Below are 27,440 nucleotides of genomic sequence, written 5' to 3'. Positions count from 1 at the left end.
TTTTGAGTCTTGGACTTGCATTAACCAAATTCCTGGGCAGAGGATCAGTAGCTTTGCAGGAACACGAAAACCACCGTGAGTTATTTCAGAAAAGCATTCAGGTAAGCTGAATGCCTCTGGTGTAACTGCTGGCTTTTCTCAAGTGTAAAGGGGCTAGCGTAGGGTCTTGCTCTGTTCAGAAATTTAGGATTACATTTGAATGGCCAATATAGGACTTGCATGAGTTAGTATGTTAAACAGGAGAGCAGGAGTGAGTACCCTCGCTGAAACTGCCTGCATATAAAGGCAGAAGAACGGTAATATGAAGAAAAAGCAGGTGCTTAAGCCATTAGAATAACACAAATCTTGACAAGCACAAACATTTATTCCATATAAATTAGGAGGAAAAACATTGTCCTCTAATGCGTACATGATCCATTTAGGGGAGAGAATGTGCTTCAATACCCGTTTCATTATCTGTTAGAGGGATGCGGTTTAGAAGGCTGATGATAGACTCTCAAAATCATCCAAATCCAAGGTTTGGTTGCTTCAACATACATAACAATGAACTGCCACACTGATACAACTGTATAACATGGCATTATTTGTTAGGATCATGTCCTATTTGATATCTCAGGTAGGACTAGGTACAAAAATGGCCTTCTCTCAGCTGTCTCGGTAAAATCACCTGCGTTTTCAAAAGGCTTCTTGCATATATCACAGCTATAAACTACAAAATCCAGTGGTCTACTCAATGCCAGTAAAAAAAGAATGGAATAGTTTGATAGTGATGAACTTGTCCAATTGGTTCTGGTGGATAACTTACTCCTATTGTGAGTCAAAAGCCTTATGTTGTCCCACACTATGAATTACTGGAGCCCAGTTAATAAATACAGGCTCCAGAATAGAACGAAAACTTGAATCAGTTAACAGTTGATAAAGGGCACAAGGATGCTAATGGATTTAGATATGTCTAACTCTGTGCAGTTTTCATTTTACATTACTAGGTAGTTTTAATTTTAGATTTCATTTTAGGACTGATTCGTTAGTTTTAGGATTGAAAAACAGATGCTTGATCTAGTAATAGATCTGCTGATCTGCAACAGGACTGATCAATCTTTTAACTTATATCAAGTGGCTTATGCACCTGGTAACCATTATAGCAGGTTTTTTAGACTGGAGGACACTTAAGTTAGAAAGTAAAAGTTTCATACAGAATCTTTGTATATAAAGAATAAGTACTCTAAAGCAGAAAACATTTATGTCTACTGCTAGAGATGGAAAGATTGCACTAAAACTGGAAGTAAAGTATTCTTCATATATCGTTTTTGCAATTATACATATAATTTCACCTCTAAAAATGGAATTCAAACAGCTAGTTAATGTAATCTGGGAACACACACCTATCATGTTTAACCTCAGTTGGGCTGGAAGACACAGGCCACTTAACACATTACAGTGTACATGTTGAAGACTCTGCCCTGACAGAGACTGGAAGAAGCTGCCATGAAGAAACCTGTTGCAAGATGTGACCAACACAGACTTTTTGTGACTGAAATTCTTGAAGAAGCCATCAATATTTTTAACAGCAGCTCTGATAGTGAACCCAGTTGATGCCAAAAATACAAGTGCAGAAGAATCACTGGGGAAAAGGATAAAGCCGGGCAATGAAAAAGCATTTATAAGCAAGATTGACAGCACTCAGAAGATGACTTCTCATCGCAAAAGGAAAAGGGCTGTATCTTCTCAGTGCCCCGCTGACAAGGTGCTTGAGAAAAAACTGGTAGAGGACAAAGTTAAGAAGAAGTTGAAAGAACTTGAAGCTAATCACCAAAAAAAGAAGGTCATTTGTAGAGCTCTGCAGCTGGAAAAGGTGAAGCAAATGAAGGAAGGAAGAAGAGGCTGAACAACAAAGGAAACAAAACTGGAGGAGGGGGGGAAACCGCAGTTGGGGAAAAAGAGTCAGAAGTGTAAAGGTCACCTTCGAAAGGCGCTGCAGGCTTGGGAGCAGATGGAAGAAGAGAACACAGCTTGAGGAAAAGCTTGCTCAGCAAGTTGGAGAAGCATGGAGAAGAAATCTACTAATACAAACAGCTATACACCCATAATATACACTACTTGACACTAGTGTAGTATTTGAGATTGTGAAAAGTCCTCAGTTGGAAGAACTCTTCAACAGCAAGCCACTTCAAACTACTTCAAACACAACTCCCCTATAGTGCAGAACTCTCCACCACACCCAGGTGGCAAAACATGCTCGAGAGAGAGACCACCTAGATCTCGTGTATATGGTGTTTTTATGCATGACAGTTTTTTGTCGCTTTAAAAAAATATGTTACATTCTTCTCATTTATATTAATTATATGTTTTTCTTATTTGTGCTAATGAATGGTGTACTCTGTTGGCACCCTTTTTTTAAAAAAAGCGCTGCCACCACCAGCAGCAGCATAAGAGCAGTGCAGCAGCTACAACTTTGACCACCTTTCTGCTCGGCTTTTGCTTTGCTCTCCCCTTCCTGCCGCCACCCAGGTATTTGTTTCACAACTGATATATGGTTCCCAGGTGTGCAATTATAAAAACACTGCTCCTTTTGAAATTTTACAAACTAAATTTTATTGCTCTTTGCTGGGGATTTCATCCTGTGTGCCCAACATAGCAGTTCACCTGGAGGTTGGGCAAATTCCAGTTAGGTCCCAGATATTAATTTTGAGGGATGCAGGTGGCGCTGTGGGTAAAACCTCAGTGCCTAGGACTTGCCAATCGCATGGTCGGCGGTTCGAATCCCCGTGGCGGGGTGAGCTCCCGTCTTTCGATCCCAGCTCCTGCCCACCTAGCAGTTCGAAAGCACCCTTAAGTGCAAGTAGATAAATAGGGACCGCTTTATAGCGGGAAGGTAAACGGCGTTTTCATGTGCTGCGCTGGTGCTGGCTCGCCAGAGCAGCTTCGTCACGCTGGCCACGTGACCCGGAAGTGTCTCCGGACAGCGCTGGCCTCCGGCCTCTTAAGTGAGATGGGCGCACAACCCTAGAGTCGGACACGACTGGCCCGTACGGGCAGGGGTACCTTTACCTTTACCTATTCATTTTGAAGATCCATTATTGGTTAAAACTGATTTTCTTCCTGGTAGGTCTGGCACTCTTAACTTTAATAGTTACATGCCAAACAAAATGGAGATCTTCACTGCAAGAGAAACTGAGAAGCCAAGGGTTCGCACCTCAGGCTCTGATACCCTGTGGCATAGCTGTCAACTTTTCCCTTTTCTTGCGAGGAATCCTATTCGGAATATGGGAATTTCCCTTTAAAAAAGGGAAATGTTGACAGCTATGCCCTGTGGATATGAGAAAACCAAACCCACAATTAAGCAATGAATCTTGGATGCTGATTTGCAATGTCATGTGCATGAAATGGCCAGGTATCCAGAAATTAAAGGTAATGGGAGGGGGTTTACTCCAGCGAGGTATTTATCCAAGCTAGAAAAACCCAACTTTAGATGATCGTTTACCCTTGCCAGGCTCAATGTCCTACCATCTGTATTACTGCAGGCTGATTTGAAGGTAAAACGTATTCTAAGAGAATATGCCCATGTGGTTTGAAGGAAGCTGAAGCTGTTACTCATGTCCTACAATACTGTCATTATTATAGGGACATATGTTCTATATTTATCACTCCAATCATGCAGCGAATCCCAAGCAGATCTGATGACCACTACTTCAAATATCTAATAGAGGAAAGTGGCTAAATTCTGTGCTGCTGCTATAAAATTAAGGAGACAAGCTCTGAATGAATTTAATGGCCAATGTCTTAACACACATATTTTAAATTGGCGGTTAAGGTTTTAACCTACATATTTCAATTGTTTTATATCTATTATTTATTGTGTTCTAGCTTATAGATTAAATTTATTTATATTTACATGTTCTCTATTGCTGTATGTCTGCATTTCTGGTCTGTGACTGTAATAAATCAATTTAAAGCTGCTCTCCTTGATCGGAGGACCAACCCAGAAGATCCTGGACCCCCTTCCCACTGATTTACAGCCAGTAGGTTGGCCCCCACCAAGGGCGGCCACAAAAATCACACCTCTCCACTCTGTCTCGCACTGGTAGTTAATTCAGGAGGTTAAGAGGGATAAAAAGCACCAGGCCAATGTGAATGCTTTTTTGGGGGGCGGGGGGTTAGGAAGAAGGGTGGCAGTGTGGAGTTTTTATATTCATCTAGTAGTTAGTGAATGGCAGCATTGCTTTATTGTTTGCATATTGCTTATGTTTCTACTGTTATGTGATGAGCTGCTGTATTGTTTTTGTTCCCAATATGAATAAGAATAAGAATAGGCTGTATTTACATATTTGCAGTCATTGCAGTTGCACTAAACCAGCCCTTGTTTTCAACCTCTGACACAATCCATGACATTTAATTACAAGATCCTGCAAATTCTAATGTTTTCTGTTATAGTCACATGTATTTTCTTCCTTGTTCAAACTCCTGTACATTTTTAAACAAATGTTCAATCTGAACAAAATTTGTAGGGTGGCTTACAAGTTGTACACACAAAGCAGGAGCTGCAGAAGTTCCACTGTAAACAGGACTAGATCTCTAAAGATGGCAATTTAAAGTATTTACATTCACAACAAATTTAATTCATAATCTATAACAGAGTCTCAAGGTAACATCCTAAATCACCAGTGCAAAGAATTTAAACAAAGCAACTTACTAGCATATGTTCAGTGCAGTCATTTCACACATTTAGTCACAACAGTACAGAGGAGCATATTTAGAACTCAATGCATATTGCACAGCCACAAAATGGAATCATTTTCACATAGTGTCAATAGGCAATTGCTCATGATTTAACAGCAGTGTACAGCTTCAGCTCTGCAAGCTGACTATGCCCACTGCTAACCTTTTAAATATATCTTAAAGGAAAACACAAGGGGATACTCCACATTGCACTGTTGAAGAAAACCAAGAGAGTCCATACTGAACCGGGCTAAAGCCCTGGAAAAGCCTTACGCCTTTAAAACCTGACTCTAAACCTTAATCCATCCTAATCTTCTGGTTCGTCATCCTATAAATGATGCTGTCGTAGCCTGGATCCATATTCCAGAGGTTGTAGGAGATGACTATCACAGCTATGGTAAGGGCTATCATCATCCAGAAGACTATGTTGAAGACCACAGCATAGTTAAAGTTGTATTCATATCCTAAATTATATGGATTTTCATCTTTGGGCTATGAAAAGAGACAAAAAGTTTTGTTAAAAAATGAGAGAGGAGTGATAATCCAACACCATACTGATTACACCTGCCTGAAAGAAACACGGGGAATATTTTGGATAAATCGTTGAAAGGCAAAGCAGTTTCTACTGTTTGGAGTTACTTGCAAATAACCGATCGAGCACCTGTGTTTTCACCACCAGCTGCCCATAAATATTACCAGCTTCCATTTTTCTCACTACTAGGAGACAGGGACTTCACATTTGTACTGAGGTATCGCAAAAGGAAGAAACAAGCCAGATAAACTGCTTTTTAACTGCAGTTTGAAGAAGTCTGTCGGAGGCTTCTGAGAGTCCTTGCCAGTGGACCAGGGACACTTGCCTCTTCCACTTGAGAATGGACAACATAACAGCTCTGGAAGTTTATACAGTACATGGTTCACTAGTATTCTCAGGCTTGTGGCTGTCTTTAAAATAGAAGGCATGTGAGTAATTTGGAAATACAATGGCAACATTTCAGAGTCAAAACTGGCCCCAAAGTATTTCTCCTAATTTCTCCCTCTCAAAATTTAGATCACTGTTTCTCAAATTTGGGTCTCCAGCTGTTGTTTGACAGCAACTCCCATCATCCTTGACTACTGGTCCTGCTAGCTAGGGATGATGGGAGTTGTAGTCCAACAACAGCTGGAGACCCAAGCTTGACAAACACAGGTAAGGCCATTTCAGAAAAGCAAGCAAGTCATGTCCATTTACAATAGTATAAAACCTATCATGTCCACAGTTGTGCAGCGTTATGCTATAAAAGTGATACGGTAGTCTCTTGGGCAAGTTGCTCAGTCTTTATATTAGCTTAAGGCCGAGACATTTTCAAATGTCTTTCAAATGACTAGTTTTGTTCTTAGAATTATGTACTGTACAGTCGAGATGACAAAGAACAAGGCATAGTGCAGGCAGCTTATAACTGATAGGCTGCATTCTAAGTGATTTGCTTAGGAGCTCCAGTGAAATTTATGAGATTCCCAAGAAACTATTCAGGATTGAGCTATTGCATTCTCTTAGGAACCTATTAAACGTTTGTACAACCTGTGTAGACTGCAGAATGGATCGTGACTTCCTCACAAAGGGCGTGTCAAATGTCTTCACGGTCACTACCTCAACCACTGCATTCCCACCATAGAGGTTGTACATCTCGTCTGCAAACTGAAAACATGTTTTAAGACAGAAGTCACCATCAGAGTTAGATGCACAGTTCATGAGACAGGAGTGGTACCATTTTAATAGCCACCGAATAGTAAGAAGCGTAGACACCTCTTAGGTTGCTTCTAGATTTAACTTAGTGACTTAACAGTAGAATGGTCTACTACCAGAAATATATCATTAATTATATTAAACTACAAGGCCAAAGCTGCTATCCTGAAACTATTTACTGGCAAGTATCCAATAATTATTACTGGGAATATTCAGGCACTGCCTATCAAGACTTAAAAAGATGCTATACCCAGGCCAATGGATTTCTTTTCAATTCACCAACTGGAGGACTGGATAGTAACTTTTGCATGTGGGTACACAAAAGCTTCTGGCATCACTTGAATATCTTATTTTGGAACATTTCAGTGGTATTTTTCTGGTAGGCTGAATATGCTTCCAATAGTAGCATTCCTAAAGGGTTTCTTTGGATAACAGTCCTAGTTTCATTTTCAAAATTGCTCGTTTCAAGGTACTCTAGTGCAATGTTTTAGCATTATTTCTTGCCGGATTTCTGGAATGGCTCTTGGTATTTCGATGTTATGGTGTGGGCCAGCTACTCAGAAGAGGAATGAAAAGCTAACACCTGATGTCTACCTTTGCTAATTTGCAAGGAATCCCTTGAACAGATTGCTCTGTCAACAGTTAACCTAATTTTCCAGTACCACTTATTTCTCTTATAGTCACTTCCAAATGCTTAAGACCAACCAGGGCTACAGATTTTGATCTGGCCATCAACTGTCCATTCATCTAAGACACTTTCATTTTAAAAGAATCAAATAAGGGTCAGCAGTGATGTACTGCATAACGTTTTATTCAAAGCAGAAGCACTGTGCTAGTTTGCAGATAAAAGCAGGTGTTCTTTGGGCTTATGCTAACATATTTGGCATTAAATATATAAAATAGGGTCTCTGCTCATGTTACCTTTTGTAAGGAGTCTGCAAGAATCTGAGAGGCATCCTTGAATTGTTGTGAATCTTCCCCATAACGTTTGCCAATTTCTTCCAACCCAGAAAGCTCTAGAGAATATAGATCTGGTGAATGATCTTTGGCCAGATGTTTGTGCCTGGATAGCTTTTGAAGAAGTGGAGGGCGGGGACATAAAAAAAGAATGCCAGTGAAAAGTGGGTATTTTCCATTTTAAATGGTTGCATGTTTATGCCGCCCTACTTTATTTATCTTCACAATTTATATATCACTTAATACCATACTTTCCAAGCATGTACTGTAAAGCTAAAAAGATGCAATACATAAAAAGTTAGTTAATGCTAACCATAAAATCAGAAAACATGCTTAAAATGCCTGCTGAAATATAAAGATCTTCACGAGGCACTGCATTATTTGACTGGCATGTCGCTTTTGCACACACATAAATGATGCTCAAAGCAGCATACAACAGAAAACAGGAATGCATTTCAAAATCAAACAGTGCTTAAATAATTTCATAATAAGAAAATAAAAAACACAATATCATATATAATATACAGAAAACAACATTTCAGGACTATAAATATAACTAAATACAGTAGCAAAAGTACACCTCATGGCAGCAGCAAAAATAACAAGGGAGCTTAACAGTTGCAATTTGGTCCTAGAAACACTCTTCCCGTGATGTTGCTCACAGCCCGTCTCCTGCATCAACTTGCAAGGCTTCTAAAGGCAAGGGGTGCAGCAGCTGGCAACACCCTTCCCAGCTGAACAGGGAAGGGGCCTGCCTCAGCTAAGGAAGGAGTTCCATAGCATTGGGCCAACATTACTAATTCATTGCTCTGAGTGGATGCAAGACCTGTGTTCAAACCATACGAGGAATACTAACAGTGACTCGTCTAAAGACCTCTCCGAATGGGCAAAAACAGAAAGTACCCTGGCCTCAAGTTGTCATACGCCTTGTAAGTTAATACAAGAACCCTTGAACTTTACCAGTAGGAAATGGGCAGCTAGTGCAATCTTTTAAGGACCAGATCTATGTGCTAGCAATAGATCCCCACAGACAAGGAACCCTGACCAAGATCTCTCTTCTATTCTTCTAATTTGTTGGGAAGGACTGCTTCCTCTGCAACTGCATACATTTCTTCTCAGTTTAAGAATTCCTCAGCCAGCTGAAGAGTCCACAACTGGAAAAGTTATATGGTGGCAGCTCCCACTGTGGCTGGGGCAAAACGGAAGATTATTTGCCTAACTTCTGATAACAGATCAACAGCTGCCAACCCCATAGCAGAAATAAGTATTTGTTTAGTTGCTTACCAAGCTTGTGATATCATGCAAAACTTGCAATTCTGACAGGAAGAGCAGGTCAACCTAAGGAAACAATAATCTTAAGTTTCTTGGAACAGGATCTGAATATGTTGCATCTAATTCAGAAGTTACACTATTAGCAGGGATGGCAGAAGTCAGGATCACTTGCATATTTCTGCTTACTGATTATTACTGTTTATTATATTTATTTAGGCACTAAATGTACAAGCGTGACAAATTAACCTCAGCCATGCTCAGACAAGGCTCAAAAATCAGTGTGGAGCACACAGATAGGACTGCAGACTTGTGCATTAGTACTTTGTACCCCATCCCAAATCTAATCCAAAGGGCTTGGGGGCTTCAGAACTGTGGGAGGAGATGCAGACTGATGTCAGTGGAAAGGTCATCATGCAGCTGGACAGAGTACAGTCATACCTTGGATCTCAAACACTTTGGCTCCCAGAGAAATCGACTCCTGAACAATTGAAACCCGGAAGTGAATGTTCCAGTTTTCGAACGATTTTTGGAAGCCGAACGCCCGGTGCTGCTTCCGACTGGCTGAAGGAGCTTTGGTTTCTGAACGTTTTGGAAGTCAAACGGACTTCCGGAATGGATTCCGTTCAACTTCCAAGGTACGACTGTACATATATGTGCTTAAAGTTGTATTAAGCAAATAACTGAAACATATGCACCACCACCATCCCTCTGCATCCCCCTGGAAAACTAGGTTGTGTACCTTAAATTTGAAAGAGTGGCATAATATAAAATGGAAAAAGTTGTGTCTAATGTCTAGCCATGCCTTACCTCATTGTTTCTGCTCAGTGAGTTGAGCGGAAGGGAAGCTAGGATGGAATTTTCCTGGAACAATCTGTTCCGAAGCTGCCGCAGTGTGACAGAAAGATCCTCAAATACAGAGTTGGCCTTTCCCACCATGTACACTCTCTGAAAGAACAACCATCGTGCATTATGAGGGTAAAACAACATTCACCTGAGAAAAGGACGTTTCTTCAGCACAACTGTTTTCCCAAAATGAAAAGTTTTTACACAAGGTTATACTTGGAAGCATGAGTAGGGCATTATTAATTAATTTCAGGGGCTTTCAGAAAGAGACAGGCACATACCTCTTCGCTAGGAGCTAGCTGTACCACGACAGGGGTTTCTTCAGAAAATAAGGTGTGAATTGCATTCGCAACACCATCCAAGCTAAAAGGAACCGCCTAGGGCAATACAGAAAGGATTAGTAAGCAATGTCTGGCTGCGGCATATGGAAAATTACAAGAAGGGTAACTAACCCCAGCAGAAATGTACACAGAACAAGACACTGGAAAAGCAGGGGTTTGTTAACAAGGACCCTCTCCCCTCCAAATATAGTCAGGTCTCTAGGTCTACTAGAATAAGCATTTGAAGCTACACATGACAGTACTTACATTCTCAACTGGGTAAGATATGCCGTTTTTAGGCAACATTAGTTTGTCTATCCCTGTCACTGTGACTAGAACTGTAGCTCGAGGACGCCGGAAGAGATCTCCAACTGCTAGCCCCGGCCAAGAGAGATCCTATAAATAATTCAGATTATTTTTTTAAAAAGGAATGTTTTAGCTTTTAAAAAATACAACAGCAGCAACAACAACAAAGCAAGAAAAGCAGAGTTAGGGTAACATGAAAAGTTATTCCCAATCAATATGGGGTGTAGGGAAGGAGGCAGTCATTAAGGCATGAAGGGTTTATGCTACTTGGGATATTTATATATGAAAAGCCACATGTGTATTATTGAAATAATGGGTAAGTAGCCACCATTGCCTGGTTTTGCTATATAGGCCCAATATAAAGCAAAGCCTACAGAAAGCTAGATTATGCTCTTGCCCCTGATTCCTAAAGAGTGCTGAGAAACAGAAGGGACTGCACAGGCTAGGCCTGTTTCAACAATTTTCAAAGGAATGAACAATGTGGCTGAACAGAGACATAGTGAGTTGCATACTTCCTCAATAGAGAAGCCCATGGAAAGCGCTGCCACATCTGGAATTCGCTCGCCGGGTATTGGCCAACTTCCTTCACGGAAAACAATGGATTCAGGATATCTTAATACACTGAACTCATTGGCAGAAATACCTGAAAAAGGAAGGTAGAGCTGGTAAAAAAACCCACATCCTTAAACAGCATCTCAGCTTTTCTGGAAAGCCTTTGCCTGAGCACACAAGCAGAATGAGGCGGGAGAATGGGCCACACCACTTTAGACTACAGGTGTCAGTTACTACTGTTGAATGCTTGCCCCCAGGTAAAATAAAACTGTTTGCAAATAGAAAGACCATTCACGGGGAAAATATGCCAGCCCATGTCCTTGCCCAGCTGTGCTTATTTTATATCGCACAGGAAATTCTTTTTGTGTTTGAGAGGAGCACTGAAAGTGGGATCCTTCACATGAACTTCATTCTACCATGTCATTCCAATTCCTACAACACAGAGCCTTTGATTACAGTAAATCCTTTTCGAACTACAGCTAATGTTTTTCAGTTTATTTCTCTACTAAACTATTGGACACTCCTGAAGAAAATATTGTGATAGTAGGAAACAGCCAATATGGTGTACTAAATAATGTAAAAGGTAAAGGTAAAGGACCCCTGGATGGATAAGTCCAGTCAAAGGCGACTATGGGGTTGCGGCACTCATCTCACTTTCAGGCCGAAGGAGCCAGTGTTTGTCCACAGACAGCTTTCCGGGTCATGTGGCCAGCAGGACTAAACTGCTTCTGGCAGAACGGATCACCATGACAGAAACCAGAGTGCACGGAAACATACTAAATATGCAGGTGTGGCTATGTATCTAATTATCATAAACAGAAGTCTTGTTCCCCAGGCTATTTCTTACAAAGGTAAGGAATAAGGATACCCCTACATGCGGTACTCAATAGGGGCTGCAGGGAAGCCTTGGTACAATCACTAAATGCAACTGATACACATACTTGGGGGGGGGGAGGGTTGAGTCAAAGGAAATGCTGTCCCCACTTTCCATCATAGGATCGCTAATGTCATAGCCTACATCCCTACTCAGCTGTTTCCTTTTCTGGAGAGTTACCCTGAGAAGTGAGGGGGTAATGGGTTAGCAGCTCAATCATTACTCAAAATCTATGGCTACAAATGCCACTTTAGGAGAGGGTGGATAGCTCAATGGTAGAGCTCATCTTTGAATACAGATGTTTTCTTGACCAATCCCCTGGCACCTCCAGTGAAAAAGATCTCAGGTACTGGGTCTGCAAAAGATCCAGAGTGCTTCTGCCACCTGGGGTAGACAATACTGGGCTGGATGGACCAAGTGTAAGGCAGCTTTCTATATTTGTCTGCATCATGTTAGCCTCCATGTTAGCCAACTACAGGGTTAAGTTGCACCTCTCAGAAAGTAAGATTTGGCTGAAAGCTTCCAGTTGCTTATCCTAATCCTACATGTTCCAGAGGCAGAATGAGGTTCCACAAAAGGAAGCAGAAAAACTGAGACCACACAAAAGCCTCCAACAGATATAACGCTTCAGCTACAATATGTTTCTTCCTTTATTCTGACCACATCAACCTTGGAGTTAGGTCTAAACCACATTCAACTTTTAACAAAAATACAGGTGGTATTGACAGTAAACATGTGTCATTTCATAACACTAGCTTCCAACAACAGCACTGTATCTGTAAATATTATATACCCATCAGGTCATTTAAATATAGGGCAAAGGAGGAGTTCAATACTAGGTTTTTTAAAAAAAATTATTGCGTGTATAAATCAGAGAAAATATAATCATTCGCAGATAACTTGTGAAATTCAGAAATGGGCCTAGACATTCCGTTGTTGTGCCCATAACCTAGGTTTAAGGTGCCATTTAGCTCCTAGCTTTCGTATCTCAGTTTCTAACACTGCTCATTTGCTTTTACTTGAAAATCATTACAAGCACTTTTATTTAAGAAGAAGGTGCCACTGTACTTTTAACTCCCTTGTTCCAATCTTGCACACAGGATTAACACACACAACAGTTGATTTACAGTGAAAATTAGAACCTACACATTTGAGAGCTGCAACTATTTCATTCCAGCCATGGCCTGTCAATGGGGGGGGGGGGGATATAAATCATGGAGTTTTCCGACATTTAGACACATATTATCACTTTGCCATGTATGTGCAATAGTTATACTCCTATATATATATTCCAAAGAAATGCAGCTAATTAGCATAACTTTTGTGAGTTGTTCCTTTAAAGCAGTGGTTTTTAACCAGTGTGCTTTGGCACCCTGGGGTGCCTTGAATGATAGTCAGGGGTGCTGCGGGCAACACTGGCCTCTATCTCATTTTCCTTCCCTCCCTTCCTCTGATGCCCTCTTGCGTCTCTGCCTCCCAAAGGCTTGCACAGCTGTTTGTTGCAGCAGCCCTGGCTACAAGCTCCCCAGGCGAATGGTGCCTCTGGGACTGGCCAGGGGGAGTGTTGGAAAAAGGGTGAGAAGCTGCCAGCTCTGCAGGCAAGGGGTGATATAACTGGGCTCCTGAATCCCACAGGGGTGTCGCAGAAAGAATGTAGTTGATCAAGGGAGCCAAGGACTCAAAAAACCTCTGCTTTAAAGCATTACACTCAACCCTATATGTAAGGTTTTGCTCAATTTGTATTTTTTTGTGAAGAAGGATTGAGGATAGGAGAAGGTGGTAGCCCAGGGATGGGAAACCTGTGGTCCTTCAGATGTTGAACTCAGTCCCTATCAATTCCTTGTACCCAAAGCTGGACCCACTGCCATTACGTGACAGCACTGGGCCCAATCCAGGCCTGATGGCTGTGCCACCTCCAAAGTGGCATAGCAGTCTGCTTGTCCCCTACTTTCTGCCCTGGCTCCTGTGCATGACAGGCCTGTGAATGCAGCAGTAGCCCCACTGCTCCGTAAAGCACCAGTGTGGGGTGGGGACTTAGGACTGCAGCCTAATATATTTTCTTATGACAACAAGTGTCAAAATTTTGGATGGCTCTTAATACTTTGCCAAAAACTTATATGGGCAGAATCCAGAAACATGGACTTGCTACAATACACTCATATCAGCACCTCCCATTACAAGATAATTACACCCGAATAGTCAATGGAAAATAATTAATTCAGATTTCCCAGCCACTAAACTTGAGACAAACCATCTAAGGTATTTACTAGGGGAAAACAGGTAAATGGGCCCTGCTTTCTACTACATCATTAGGATCAATTTTAGTTCAAGCAGCAAGTACGGTACTTAAAGCAGCTACTGGCTAGCAACATATTATCAGCTGACCATGGAGTAGGAAGACTTCCCTCACATGCCTTTTAGTCTTGACATTCCTTCCCCAGACAAGAAGGCTAGTCTAAAGTGACACTGAATTCCGACAAAACCAGCAGCAGCTGGAAGTTGTGGAAGAAATAACCAGGCTGATGCTGAAAGTACAGGAATAAACTGACCAAAGATCCTTGGCTTGTCCCAACAAGGCAAACAATTGAGTATCAGATCACAAGATGTCAGCCATGTCTTAAACTAGGCAAAGAAACTGGACTTCCTCAAGCTAGCCAAGACTGGAACTAACAGCACAAATGCCTCTGAATATACACATACTAAAATGCCCCACATTAAACACAAGCAGAACTACAAAGACTAACTGTAGTAACAACAAGAGTGTTTCTCAGTTTGATCCTTTTACACGGTTTGGTATGTTTTGTGGTATTTTATGCATTGCGATTTGCTGTTATTTTTTATTGATTATAGACTGGTAATTCTTTATTGTGGTTGATAAGTGTAAACTGTTTAATTATTATTTGCTGATGTTTAATTTGACTGTTTACTGGATTTTGATGGATTGCTGAATGTTACTTGCTTTGTTTGAAATGAGTTGTCTATTTTAAAGTTACTGCAACTTTTTATATTGGATCAGATTACTATTAATGTTTGATGTTTTTATATGTGTTGGAAGCCGCTCAGACAAGATGAGCAGGGTATAAACAAAATATTTATTATTATTATTATTATTATTATTATTATCATCATCATCATCATGTATAAAGGGAGCTGCCAAGGGTTTCATTCTGTCCCCTTTCCTTTTTTATACAGAGACCAAACTATATACAAAACAGATGAGCATAATGACCTCCAGGCATTTAAAAAATGAGAATCAACAGACAAACTGCCAGTTTGGGTGGAGGAACTGAGTGGGGAAAGATATGAAGAATCAGAAACCGGGATGGCTTCTGGAAAACAGGGACACTTGGAGGGCCTGGTGTACTGGGTAAGCTATAGGGAGTAAGATTTTGATTGCACAGGTAGGCACAAAACATAAAAAGCAAAGGTCCATAAGAAAAATACCCCTTCTGAATGTTAAGAGCTCTGGACCTAGGAGGCCAGGGTTCAAATCCCCACTCAGCTATGAAAGCTCACTAGGTGACCTTGGGCCAGTCATTGCCTCTCAGCCTAAACTACCTCACAGGGTTGTTCTGAGGACAAAAGTGTGGGGAGGGAAATCATGCACACCACCTTGAGCTCCTTAGAGGAATGGTGGGATACAAATGTAATCAATAAAAAATGGTGGAGGAATGGTGGCATATAAATGTAATCAATAAAAAAATAAAGGGAGGCCTGGTGGGCCTCCCACTAGCCAGTAAGGATGCTGCTCCAAAAAAATGCTTGCTTTCCTCTTTCCTCCTCATTTCCCACCTCCACCTTTTGTACAATGTCTACGAGACTGAGAGCCAGTGAGCAGGGGCTGTCTTTATCTTTAACAGAACTACAGCAGGAAATGTCGAGCATTTTATAAGCGTTTGATGATGATGATAATAAACCCACGGCCACTACAGTTCCACGAACACGACCCAACCCTCATTCTCCCTCTGACAGTCTATCCTGCCACGACGACCCTCAACACGCAGGTGCCCTTATCTCTAGCGCAGAGACCATCCTTCAGATCCGGTCTGCATCGGACACCGCCCCGGGCACCCCCTTTCTCCCTCCCCCCTCCTCCCAGCCTCCCCCCCCCCAATGCAGAACCGCCCAGAGCCTCACCTGCCACAAGGGCTGACACCAGCCAAAGAGCCAACGGGACCCCCATCACTGCTGCTCCCTCCGCCGCGTTCCAGAGAAAAGCAGAAGAGGAAGTATGAACCAGCCGGTCTCGCGACCCGACTATGCCCCGCCTCCAACTCTAATTGACAAGGTCTGCGACCGCTCAGAAAGCGCACGCGGCGAGGCTCATAAGGGAAGAAGGCGATGCCACATTCTGAGTGGCAAGGCCATGCGTCCAATAAGAACATGAGAAAGAACCCTCCCACCCACCACCCACCGCAGTCAAATCTACTTCAGTAGATTCATTAGAAGCTTCAGCTTGAGCGACAGCCATATTAGCCATTCAGAGGATCTCCAGACGCTCCGTGAAGCTATAGAGGAGGTGTAACTTAACGGGGGGAGGTAGGAGAAACCAACCAGTGTGTCCGCGAAACGACGGGCATGCGCACGAGGGTAAGAAGGCCAATGGCAGGAGGCGGGGCCAACCCAGTGGTTAACAGGAAAGTTAACCACTTAGGATCCGAAGGATTCGTCTCATCCCGTGACACTGATGCCTCAGGCTTCTCTTACGGAACGGATGTCTTTCGGTCAGATTGACAAGCCCACTGACCTATACAGAAGGATCGACGGAGTTCTAATCCAATTATAGAGCTATAGAGCTGGAAAAGGGCGGGGTGTTTTGCTCAATTTGCCATAATTGCATAGTGGGTTGTTTGACTCCCCTGCGCTTCAGCAGGTGGTGCCTAGACCTCGCTGCTTTTCCAAATCCCCTCTTCTACAACACGCGCCCACTCTCTTGATCTGGTTGCACGACTCTTTGAATTCTGGCCACAGGGCAGGATTCAGAAGCTTTCTTTTGTTATCCACGCTGGTGGAGGAATAGAACGTTAATAGGAATCAATTAGTTTCTTTATATGAGCATGGAAAACAAAAATAAATGGTTTTCGTAGTACTTCTGTGGCAGATGATACTCTGCGATGCATAGTGGGATATATGCTCCTAATGTAGCAGCCTGACAACCATCCATGCGCTGTCAAGTAACTGCGGAAGTTCCTGCGCATTTGATTTGTTTCGCAATTAAGCCTAAGAAAGGCCACCCCTTCGTTTGGAGGCTTCTGTGCCCAAATTACGGATACTTTTGACAGACTGCTGCAGAGCAGAAGGTTGTCAGCCTCACTAATGACCTGTTTCCCCCCAGATATCTTCTCCTTGGCTTGTCTGCAGTTTCTGCATGAGGGGGAATACTACCATGCCGTCTGGTGTCCAAGTCTGCTTTCTGAAAAGTAGCATAACTTCCAAAGCAAATAGATGGATTCTTAATTTTATTGTTCAGTACCCTTGAGTTTAAAACTCTGGAGACTCACATTGTTCAGAAGGATTTCCACCACTTTTATTGTTCATTATCTTTTTATATTCCTGTACACTCCTGTGATACTTTGTGAGAGGATGGTATATAAGTACTTTGAGAAATGAAAAATATATGAGTGTGTTGTATTGATATGAATATTTTATTTAATTCATTTATGTACCACTTCATCTTTCAACATAAATCTCTAATATGTGTTCAGCTTCTTCAGTGAGGCACTTTGCACGAACTCTTGCTGTCTTGAGGTTGGCGCTAAATAACACAAATTATGTGATCAGAGAAACCTCACAGTGATAGCCTCTTCAAGCATACAGAGTACATTCTCTGTGCTGGACTTGCTATTGTTTCTGTCTTCAGCGAAGACTGCAGGAACTAGCTGGCATGAGTTTCACAGACCTTGCAGCTGGCCTCCACCCTCTCATGCAGTCACACTGATATCACTTCTCCATTTTTATTTTTATTTTACAGAACAACCAGAAAACAGTGATTCATGCATTGTTCACATCAAGACTGGGCTATTGCACTGCTGTATCTGTGAAGCTGCTTTTCCAAAACTGTTCAAAATGTCTGTGTACAGAACACAGTTGCCAGATTATAGGCTGAAGTTGGCCAGTTGGATTGGGCCATGTTACATCAATTTTACAGCAGCAGTGTTTGTTTCCCAGGTCTATTGCAAACTGTTTGTAGTGACTTACCATAAACAAGCCTGGTTCCCAGATCCTTGAGGACCTATTCTTCTTCCTTATTATCCTGTTGTTGTTTAGTCATTTAGTTGTGTCCGACTCTTCGTGACCCCATGGACCAGAGCACGCCAGGCACTCCTGTCTTCCACTGCCTCCCGCAGTTTGGTCAAACTCATGTTGGTAGCTTCGAGAACACTGTCCAACCATCTCGTCCTCTGTCGTCCCCTTCTCCTTGTGCCCTCCATCTTTCCCAGCATCAGGGTCTTTTCCAGGGAGTCTTCTCTTCTCATGAGGTGGCCAAAGTATTGGAGCCTCAGCTTCACAATCTGTCCTTCCAGTGAGCACTCAGGGCTGATTTCCTTCAGAATGGATAGGTTTGATCTTCTTGCAGTCCATGGGACTCTCAAGAGTCTCCTCCAGCACCATAATTCAAAAGCATCAATTCTTCGGCAATCAGCCTTCTTTATGGTCCAGCTCTCACTTCCATACATCACTACGAGTACTGGGAAAACCATAGCTTTAACTATATGGACCTTTGTCAGCAAGGTTGATGTCTCTGCTTTTTAAGATGCTGTCTAGGCTTGTCACTGCTTTTCTCCCAAGAAATTCCATGACTGCTGTCACCATCTGCAGTGATCATGGAACCAATGAAAGTAAAATCTCTCACTGCCTCCATTTCTTCCCCTTCTATTTGCCAGGAGGTGATAGGACCAGTGGCCATGATCTTCGTTTTTTTGAAGTTGAGCTTCAGACCATATTTGCACTCTCCTCTTTCACCTTCATTAAAAGGTTCTTTAATTCCTCCTCACTTTCTGTCATCACCCTACCCACACATTAAGATCTTCCTTGGAGGCTCTCCTCACATACTTGCTTCCTCTTCATCATGCTTGCTGTGGGAAGCCATCCATGTCCTGCTGGTCCTGATTGTGGAGATCATGCAGGGTCTTCTCAGCTGTGGCACCAACACAAATTGGTTCCTCTTGTCTTTTACCTGGCTTGGCAAGACACTATTGAGTCCCTGGGCTTTGGAACTATATGATAGCTGTAGTAGGGGTTGTACTTACCTGCTCCTGCTGATTTTTACTCTCTTTTGGTTATATTGGGGTTTTAAATATTTGCCACTGGGTTTTATTGATTATTAGATGCCTTGTGGATTTCTCGTGGGAAGGTGGTATATACATGTTCCTGATTAAAAAGAAAAATAATAGAGAAGAACTACAGCTCTGTTCAAGGTAAAAGTAAATTTTCAGTCAACTAAAGCAAAAGCAATATAAGACTTAGCTCTAAAGAGCTTATGTTCTGAGAAAGGGAGGATATTACAATAAGAAATGCAATAAAGCATGTTTTTATAGTTTTCTAACATTGGCACAAAGCTTTAAAATGCACAGGCCCAGAGCAATAATGTGCTGGGCAGCATCAAAACATTAAGGAATAATGTTTGCATCATTAATACCTAATGATATAGCTTAGCAAACCACTAAATGAAATGATTGCCATGGAAGGCTTAGAGGACACACCAGGCAGAAATAACTTTCATTGGGTGTTTCCAGGCAGGGACTTCATGTCGCAAATGGATTGTTCAGATCCAATTTTTCTGGGTACATTATGGACACACAAACATCCATACACACTCTTTTTTTAGTCTTACATTTTCATAGGTATTCTGCTGTTTCACATCCATATCATTAGGCAAGCTTTGGTGCAACATTGGTATGCTATGTTTCCCAACCCTTATCTTTAATTACGACCTCCTCTCCCACCCTCAACTACCTTTACCTGTTCTGGGCTTGTACACAATGACTTCTGTACCTGTGCATGCACATCTTTTAATGCTGTTTTTGAGTGCTGTTTCTCAGCTGAGAAAAGAATCTATTATCATTCATTTTCTAATTGGTTTACAGCAGTTATCTTGCTGTTAGCTGCATTCCTTGTGCAAGTGAACTGTGATTTGGGGGAAAGTACTGACTGCTTCCTGGGATTCCATTTTATTTTCCATGAGAGAACTGTCATTAAAACATGCTCAAGCACTTTTGCCTTACACATAGCAGAACTGTTATTGTAATGGCTCCTGAGTGGTATCATTCCTAGTAGGACTTGCATTTGTAGCCAAATTTAAAAGTCCTGCTTGCCATGGAAAAAGCAGCAGTGCACTTGAAGGTTCCTAATTGTTCCTTTGCAGCTGCATTTTTACCTGTCCCACACCTGATATCCTACGGCATCAGGTGTGTGCCAGGTGAGTGTGGGATTGGGAGAGCAGCCTAGCTGCCCAAATTAGAACCACCATTGGGTCTCATAGGGCTGCTGGCCGGAGGTTTCCCATGAATGATACACTAATTTTCCCTCTCTTCAAATATACCACAAATTGAATCTCTTCCCATTCTGTGAGGCTCAGTAGATCAGAAAGACTTTTGGAAAACGGTTGTTATTGTCAGGCCTTGAAAAGCCCGGCAGGCAGTTGAAATACTATTCCGTCTGACAACCATTTCTGAGTCCTTCCTACAGAAGTGAGCGTATCTCCATACCTATTCTGCTTCTCTTTCTAAGGATGCATACAAACAACTTAAGTGGATATGCTGAATGTGACAAACTCTCCCTTTACTGCTGTGAGAAAGTGTTATCTGCAATCCTTCTTCAGTAGCTTGATAAGTGTAAAAATATAGTGGGGTGGCTGCTTCTTCAGGAAGGATAAAAGGCTGCAGAAGGAAAGTGTGATCAACCCTTAACAAAGCGTTTTAAGTTTGAGAGTCGCCTCCCTAAACCCAATAAATTAACGAATGTCAGAAATTAGTTAATATTTAGGATAGGAAGGGAAAATGCAAGCCGCAGAACTATGCCAGACAAGGAGGGTCGTGCAAACCAGCCTAACCAGGCACTGGCAATGCAAAAGAACTGTTCTTCCCCACAGCTCTGAGGACTGGACAAAGACAAGAGAAGTGGCAGGTTACTAAGGGGTTGGGAGTGTGAGGTGACAGGAAAATGTGCATTTACAAAGACTCTGGTAAGAAGAAGGAGAACAAACGCCAGAACCAACATTGGCACAGTCCTATACATGCCTGCTCTAAAGTGAGCTCCATTAAGTCCAATGGAGCTTACAGGTAGGAATGTCAGAAATGGAACTGAAAATCGCTATGTGCTGACTCAAGGTGTTTTCTGCTTTGTTTTTGACATTTTCTTTATACTGAAATTGTGTAATTAATGGTACTAGTTTTAGCTATAACGGGAAGCAAGATGAATAATGTAGGTTTTGACTGAAGCTGAACTGTAGCAGAATGGACATAATGTTGGTTGTGACAAACACAGGATGGGATGGAAATAGCTGTATCCGTACATCCTTACTCCTGTGTAAGTGAGTGTAGTATAGGAACCTACATTGTTCAATTATGAGTGTTAAATGTGATGCCCAGTTAATGAAGCATTTGGGTTCCCATTCTGGCCTCTGACACTGGGAATTACTTACTGGTAGCTTTGCTTTTCTCCATTTAGCTTTTTCTAACCTTATGTTTTAACTCTGCCACTAATGGAGTGTTTAGACCCTGGCACTGCATACATTAAGGGTCAAATTCTGTTCTGTTTGGTGTCAAAGACTAAACTCCCATTAACTTTGAAGGTTTAGGATTTGGAGAAGTCAATGATGTTTTTGCCATAGCTATTTTGCATTCCGTTTCAGCCTTGTCATTATTGATTTCCTGCATGAGAACAGAAATGCTGAATATAGAAAAGGGGCAGCATCATTATTTCCATCTTGGGCAAAAATAGAGCACAGGAAATGAGTTATTTTAAAGCAGGCTGTGGAGGATGCCATGTTACAGTGATATGATTTGCTTTTCTACAGCCGCATTAATATGATTATTTTTTTTACACTTCTCCCTCTGAAACTTCCTTCCCCTCTCTTAATGCACACCACAGAATCTTGTACATTTTTTTTTCTAATGCAATGTTTGACGGTTTCAGAATTGGATCTCTGATAATATGGCACTGAAATAGATTTTCCCAGTTGTATAGTGTACTAGATGCTAAAGCCCTTGAAGCTGGCAGCCAGGTTTTGCATGATCCTCCTGGTTCTCTGTAATCTGTGCATCACTGAAAGGACTCATTTCAGGCTTCCCCATCCAACAACTTTTTAGTTGTGGTGCTCTCTAGATGCTTTGGACTACAACTCCCATCAACATTTTGCCAGACCCGTTTTCATTTAGGCAGAAAGAAAGTGTGGCAATGTTTACACAAAAGCTATATGAACTTGTTCCTCTTTAATCACCTTCAAATATATTGCATTGCTTAGCAACTAGAGTGAAGTTAATCAGCATGACATTAAATATTGATATTTTACAAAAAATAAATGTCATCAGAAATTTTAAGTAGATTCTCCCACACACTTGGCCTTTACATAGAGCTGAACTAAGTTGGTTGAGCCGATTCCTGGCCAGTGTATCTTGCAATGATGATGTGCTGGGATATACAGTACCGCAGTTCTGCTATCAATGCTGTCAAGCTCTGAGCCATGGCATTCAGTGCAACCCTGCCTGTCATCGTCTCTCCAAGTTGGATTTCAACCAGTGACTTTGGCCATTAGCAATTTCCTTATCTTCCCACACCTGTCAATGACACTTTTAACCTTTCACCTCCTTTGGCTTCCTTGGAGACTTCGGCTGGATCTAGAGATGCATCAAAGAAGTGTTTCAGTTTAAAGCGTTGTACATTTAAACATCACCTTGCCAACAAAGGTCCGTATAGTTAAAGCTATGGTTTTCCCAGTAGTGATGTATGGAAGTGAGAGCTGGACCATAAAGAAGGCTGATCGCCGAAGAATTGATGCTTTTGAATTATGGTGTTGGAGGAGACTCTTGAGAGTCCCATGGACTGCAAGAAGATCAAACCTCTCCATTCTGAAGGAAATCAGCCCTGAGTGCTCACTGGAAGGACAGATCCTGAAGCTGAGGCTCCAATACTTTGGCCACCTCATGAGAAGAGAAGACTCCCTGGAAAAGACCCTGATGCTGGGAAAGATGGAGGGCACAAGGAGAAGGGGATGACAGAGGACGAGATGGTTGGACAGTGTTCTCGAAGCTACCAGCATGAGTTTGACCAAACTGCGAGAGGCAGTGGAAGACAGAAGTGCCTGTTGTGCTCTGGTCCATGGGGTCACGAAGAGTCGGACACGACTAAACGACTAAACAACAACAACAACAACATTTAAACAGGGATAACAGGCAGAGAAAAATGGGACTCCACATCATCATATGGTGGCACAATGTTATACCACATATACAACGCATATCAATCACTTTTTCTTTACCAGGCTAGCTGAGTGCTTCTTTTGCACACTTAGGCAGCTACAGAAGTAAGACGTGTGATAATAGAGTAGCTGTTTGCTTCTATATCTGGTTCCTTCATTCTTTGGAAACTTTAGCAGCAGTTTCTATGTTTTCTGCTTGTATATTATTATTTCAAAATGAGAACAAATACATCTGTGTCTGGTCTTTATTATTATTATTATTATTGCATGTGCCTTCTTTACTTTTTAAGGAATTGGTGCACGTTGCCTGATCAACATAGCCCCGTTTAGGCGTTTAAAGACACAAAATAGAGATAATCAATGTTCTCAATTGTGCAGGGAGCCTACCCCAGGATGTGAAGTTTCCTGGGGTAAAAAAGCACACCCTTTAAAATTATAGAGGGCTACATAGCTAGATATTGTGATACGGCAGAGCAATGGCTCATTCTTGTCCTCTTATATGCATATCTCCGTCACATGTCCACTTCCCTGCTATGACTCTCCTTTGCTAACAGCCAACATGGCTTGCCATGATCTCATGGAACCTTTCCATTTCCTCACCACCTTTGTGGTCCTTCAGGTGGCTGTTGCTAGCATGGAAACAGTGCATACAATGAGGAGACTATCCCAGCAAGCTTCACCAGCTGGTGCTCTGGAGACAATGTGATATGGGGATGAAGCAATATGTAGTCTTTATCCTTGACTAAGAGTTGCTTCTTTCCTGAACCACCCTAACTTCATCTTGCTTCCACTTTTTACCTTTCTTCTATCATGCCACTGCTACTCATTTGCTAATTCTGGCCTCTTTCTCCTCAACCATCTCTTATATACCTAATGTAGACTGACACAAGCCTTGCCAAGAGGGCTTATTTTGATTTATATGCTGCTGCTGCTGCTGTTTTAAAAAAGTAATAGGGGTGGCTCCCTCAGTGGATGAAGCCAGAGTTTAGAGAAGGGAGTTGGAAGCAATGAGAGCTAGAAGCTTAGTTTAGAGTTAGAGTTGTTGTGAGGTGAACCAGAGGGAAAGAGGCAGAGCATGATGCTCAATGTCTGTTTGGATCCAAGGATGCATGATGAGAGAAACAGGACCCTCTTGGGGTGATTATGCTGTGAACCCCCCCATCATAGGCTCAGGTTGTATATATCTATAAATAAGCCATATATCATAAAGACACCACAGTCTCCATTGTGGCTCATTTTCAGAAGGAAACATGGACCCTGGGTAAGTGCCTGGAACCCCTGCAATTGCGCACCGCTCAGAGACTGGGGTGGCGTGTAGCAGTATAATGGCAAACATAGGTAGCACATTTCCTGCAAAAGAATAGCCGCCTGGAGCAAGTGCTGACATGTCAGTCTGCCAGCCATGAGTCCAATTAAATATGTGCCTTTGACAAGCTCCTTGTTTTCTGTGCCCCAGAGATGGTGCAATCGGCCATTTTGCAGGTCTAGTTTAAGTTCCGTTCCTGAGCTACTCCTGAACAAAAACAATGGACTGGCAGAAATTACCCTGAACAATTATCTTCCTTATCATCACACTTGCTAAATAAAGACTAGGGTGATATCTATATCTATATATATATATATATACCGTATATATATCAGTCATGCCACTGATAACCAGGAGTTTACATTCAGCTTTTGGAACTTTGCACTGTTTCATTTTGGATGGAAATATTGTGCCTGGTATCTGTCTCCAGAGCATCTGGCCATGTAAAATGGGAGCATCTGCGTCCTGCTTAGAAGGATCCTCTGCTGGGACAGCAGCTGGCTCTATCAAAAGCGGCGCTGTAGGGAAGCCTGCAGCATTGCTTCAGCCTTGCTCTTCCTAATGAGGATTCCTTTTCCCAGTTACATGGGCAAGATCTGGTGACTGCAGAATCAACAATGTCCCCCAATAGTTAAAATATAAATATAAATGGAGTGCACTCCAGCTCATATTGCAGTTAATGGGAAACATCAATAAACAAGAATTGTATTAAATCCACAATACGCATAGAATCCTGGGTTTTAAATCATAGTATTTGGAATAGGGACTCAGAGAGTATGAGCTCTCTTTTAGTTGCTGCTTAAATAAAAATGCTTTTTTAAAAAAGGGAGAGAGAGTGTGTGAGAGATGGGAGGACAAGAAAGGGCATTTCATCGGCAAAGATTGCATCACTCTCCCTCTGAAATTATATTACTGCCCAACACATACAGCAATAATTAAAAACCTGCCAGCATTTCCATTATGTATTCTGTTTTGGTGCATTTAATATCTCAGCTGCTTGAAATTTCACTGGGCTGATTCTGGGCAAACAAATTTTCATTTTGGATGCAAATCAAACTCTGAGTCAGCTTTTATTCTGAAGCACAGGTTCTGCTTGAAATGTATGGATTAACTAAAAACAAAAACAAAAAGAACGTCCCTGTGAGGTAGGCAGATGACTGGCAACCAACCAAGACTGAAAGAGACATCCAAAGCCACTGAGAATTAGAGGATGTCAATTTTGGTTTTTTCTCAGTTTCTCACTTTCCCAGTCTGGTTTATTACATGATTTCCAGTTCTACCCTGATTAGAGATGTGAACCTTAGAATATCTGGTCTAAACACACAGCTTACAGAATCACATTTCCTGGCAATTAATGGTGTTTTGTATCTTGTTCATAGAAGAAGGATGTAAACAATCTTTCTTCTTCTTCTTCTTCTTCTTCTTCTTCTTCTTCTTCTTCTTCTTCTTCTTCTTCTTCTTCTTCTTCTTCACTTTTTGTTTCCTACTGTTTCTGCCTCCTTTTCCCTTTCTCTCCCATTTTCCCTTCTCCCACTTCTTTCTTTCACAACAGGCCATCTAGACACAAAGCCCTGAAAAACAAATAGGGAAGGGGCTGCACTTACATAACACAAAAGATACAGCAAGATGCTACGGTCACATCCATATCATATATAAAGCACATTTAAAGTATCTGGCTTCGCCAAAGAATTCTAGTGGAAACTGTCATTGAACCGCCATTACCAACTCCCTCATCAAACTACAGCTCCCAGGTTTCATTGGAGGAAAGCCATGTGCTCTAAATGTACAGCAAATGTGTTTGCCATGTAAAAAGACCAGCATGCACTTGGTTTCCTTTCCTCCCTCTTCAACGTCTAGTTAGGGAAGCATCACAAGAGGGGAGTTCTGACAGCCCCTGTTGAAAGGATGTGTGAGGGGTGTGGGGCCACATAGGCCAGCCCCACCACTGACCCAGGTAGCAGCAGACACACTCCCATCACCTGCATGTTTGGTTGGCATGTGGAGGGCCACTGCAGTCTGCACATCAAGATACCCCTTGCATAGGGGAGCCATATGTACATACGTCACTACACATGTAGAGCCCCTTCACATGACAGCCACATGCAAAGATCACAAGTGTGGATATGTGAGCATGGCTGTGGTGCAGATGGTGGAACGGCTGGTTTGAGACCCTGCAATCTGCCTCATGTAGGATTTTTTTTTTGGGGGGGGGGTGTCAAAGCAACGCTCCTGTCACGTATTTCCGTGCTCTGGCTACCACTGGAGCAGAGGGGAGAGCAGGAAATGCAGAATGTAGTGACATCACATCATGCTTTCCTAATGAAGTGTTAAGGGGAAACCAGATGTGCAACTGCCATTTTCCACAGCAAATGTGTGTTCACTAACAGTTTGAGCCTGAAAATATAGATTTTTTTGGCTAGAAACCTTCACTTCCAAAACACAAAGCAAGCAGATTCATTTAAAAATCAGGCGTACATGCTAGGCAGGTTTTGCATTTGAGTTACAGACAGAAAGCCCATCCAGATCACCTGTTTATTGAGCATTCATTTGGATTTGTTTGTGGGGAAAGTATACGGCAAGGAGCTTTCAGGCTGCATTCTTTCCTGATTTGCTTGTGGGGTGTTTACATACCTTACCGTTAGTCATTCAATCGTCCCACACATTGCAATGCATTTCTCCATTGCTTTCCAAACGTCAGAAAGTCTGATTCTTGAATTACTGTATTTTTCCATGTATAGGACTATACTTTTCCCCAAATTTTTTAAGTTTAAAATTGGGGGTCATCTTATACACGGAATGTTGCAATTATTTATTTCTTAATTTGGGGCCCAAAAAATAGGGGTTGTCTTATACATGGGGGTGTCTTATACACAGAAAAATATGGTCCTTAATTATAAAAATACTTACCGTATTTTTCGCCCTATAGGGCGCACCGGCCCATAGGGTGCACCTAGTTTTTTTGGGGGGGGGGGAATAAAGAAAAAAAATTTATTTCCCCTCCAGGCGCGGGGCTGGGGCGGGGGAAGCCCGAGCTTCCCCCGACCCCAGCCCCCAGAACAGGCTGCTATCCGCAAGCCTTGGGAGACCGGCAGGAACTCCCGCCGGTCTCCCCAGGCTTGCGGATATCTGCCCGAAGCCTGGGGCGCGCTCAG

At 42.2% G+C, this 27,440-nt stretch overlaps 1 protein-coding gene and 1 long non-coding RNA gene across 2 annotated transcripts; one reads left to right on the top strand and one right to left on the bottom strand.

Moving 5' to 3' along the window:
• The first annotated feature begins 300 nt into the window (after nucleotides 1–300).
• Nucleotides 301–4,498, top strand: LOC310762108. The gene is made up of 2 exons (XR_014547868.1): nucleotides 301–2,698; nucleotides 3,070–4,498. It is a non-coding gene; the product is annotated as an uncharacterized lncRNA (long non-coding RNA).
• Nucleotides 4,499–4,594: 96 nt separating this feature from the next.
• ATP6AP2 (ATPase H+ transporting accessory protein 2) lies at nucleotides 4,595–15,855 on the bottom strand. Its single transcript, XM_083612584.1, has 9 exons — nucleotides 15,701–15,855; nucleotides 10,650–10,780; nucleotides 10,099–10,227; nucleotides 9,793–9,888; nucleotides 9,476–9,613; nucleotides 8,681–8,734; nucleotides 7,361–7,510; nucleotides 6,275–6,391; nucleotides 4,595–5,208 (listed from the first exon to the last, which is right to left on the bottom strand). The coding sequence occupies exons 1-9, from the start codon at nucleotides 15,744–15,746 to the stop codon at nucleotides 5,014–5,016; spliced, it is 1,056 nt and encodes a 351-aa protein (XP_083468710.1). The 5' UTR covers nucleotides 15,747–15,855; the 3' UTR covers nucleotides 4,595–5,013.
• Between the last annotated feature and the right edge of the window lie 11,585 nt (nucleotides 15,856–27,440).

The sequence above is a fragment of the Podarcis filfolensis genome (assembly GCF_964270895.1).
Source record: "Podarcis filfolensis genome assembly, chromosome: 4".
NCBI lineage: Eukaryota > Metazoa > Chordata > Lepidosauria > Squamata > Lacertidae > Podarcis > Podarcis filfolensis.
This window is presented reverse-complemented; position numbering and strand designations above follow the sequence as displayed.

Bases quoted from the DNA above. Each gene is read 5' to 3' on its own strand.
- ATP6AP2 (XM_083612584.1), bottom strand. From the start codon at position 15,746: ATGGGGGTCCCGTTGGCTCTTTGGCTGGTGTCAGCCCTTGTGGCAG. The intron at 8,735-9,475 runs GTAAGGCATGGC...TTGTTTCCTTAG, and splicing joins CACTGAGCAGAAACAATGAG to GTTGACCTGCTCTTCCTGTC. The intron at 5,209-6,274 runs GTTGTACAAACG...CTCTTTTCATAG, and splicing joins CCATTCTGCAGTCTACACAG to CCCAAAGATGAAAATCCATA.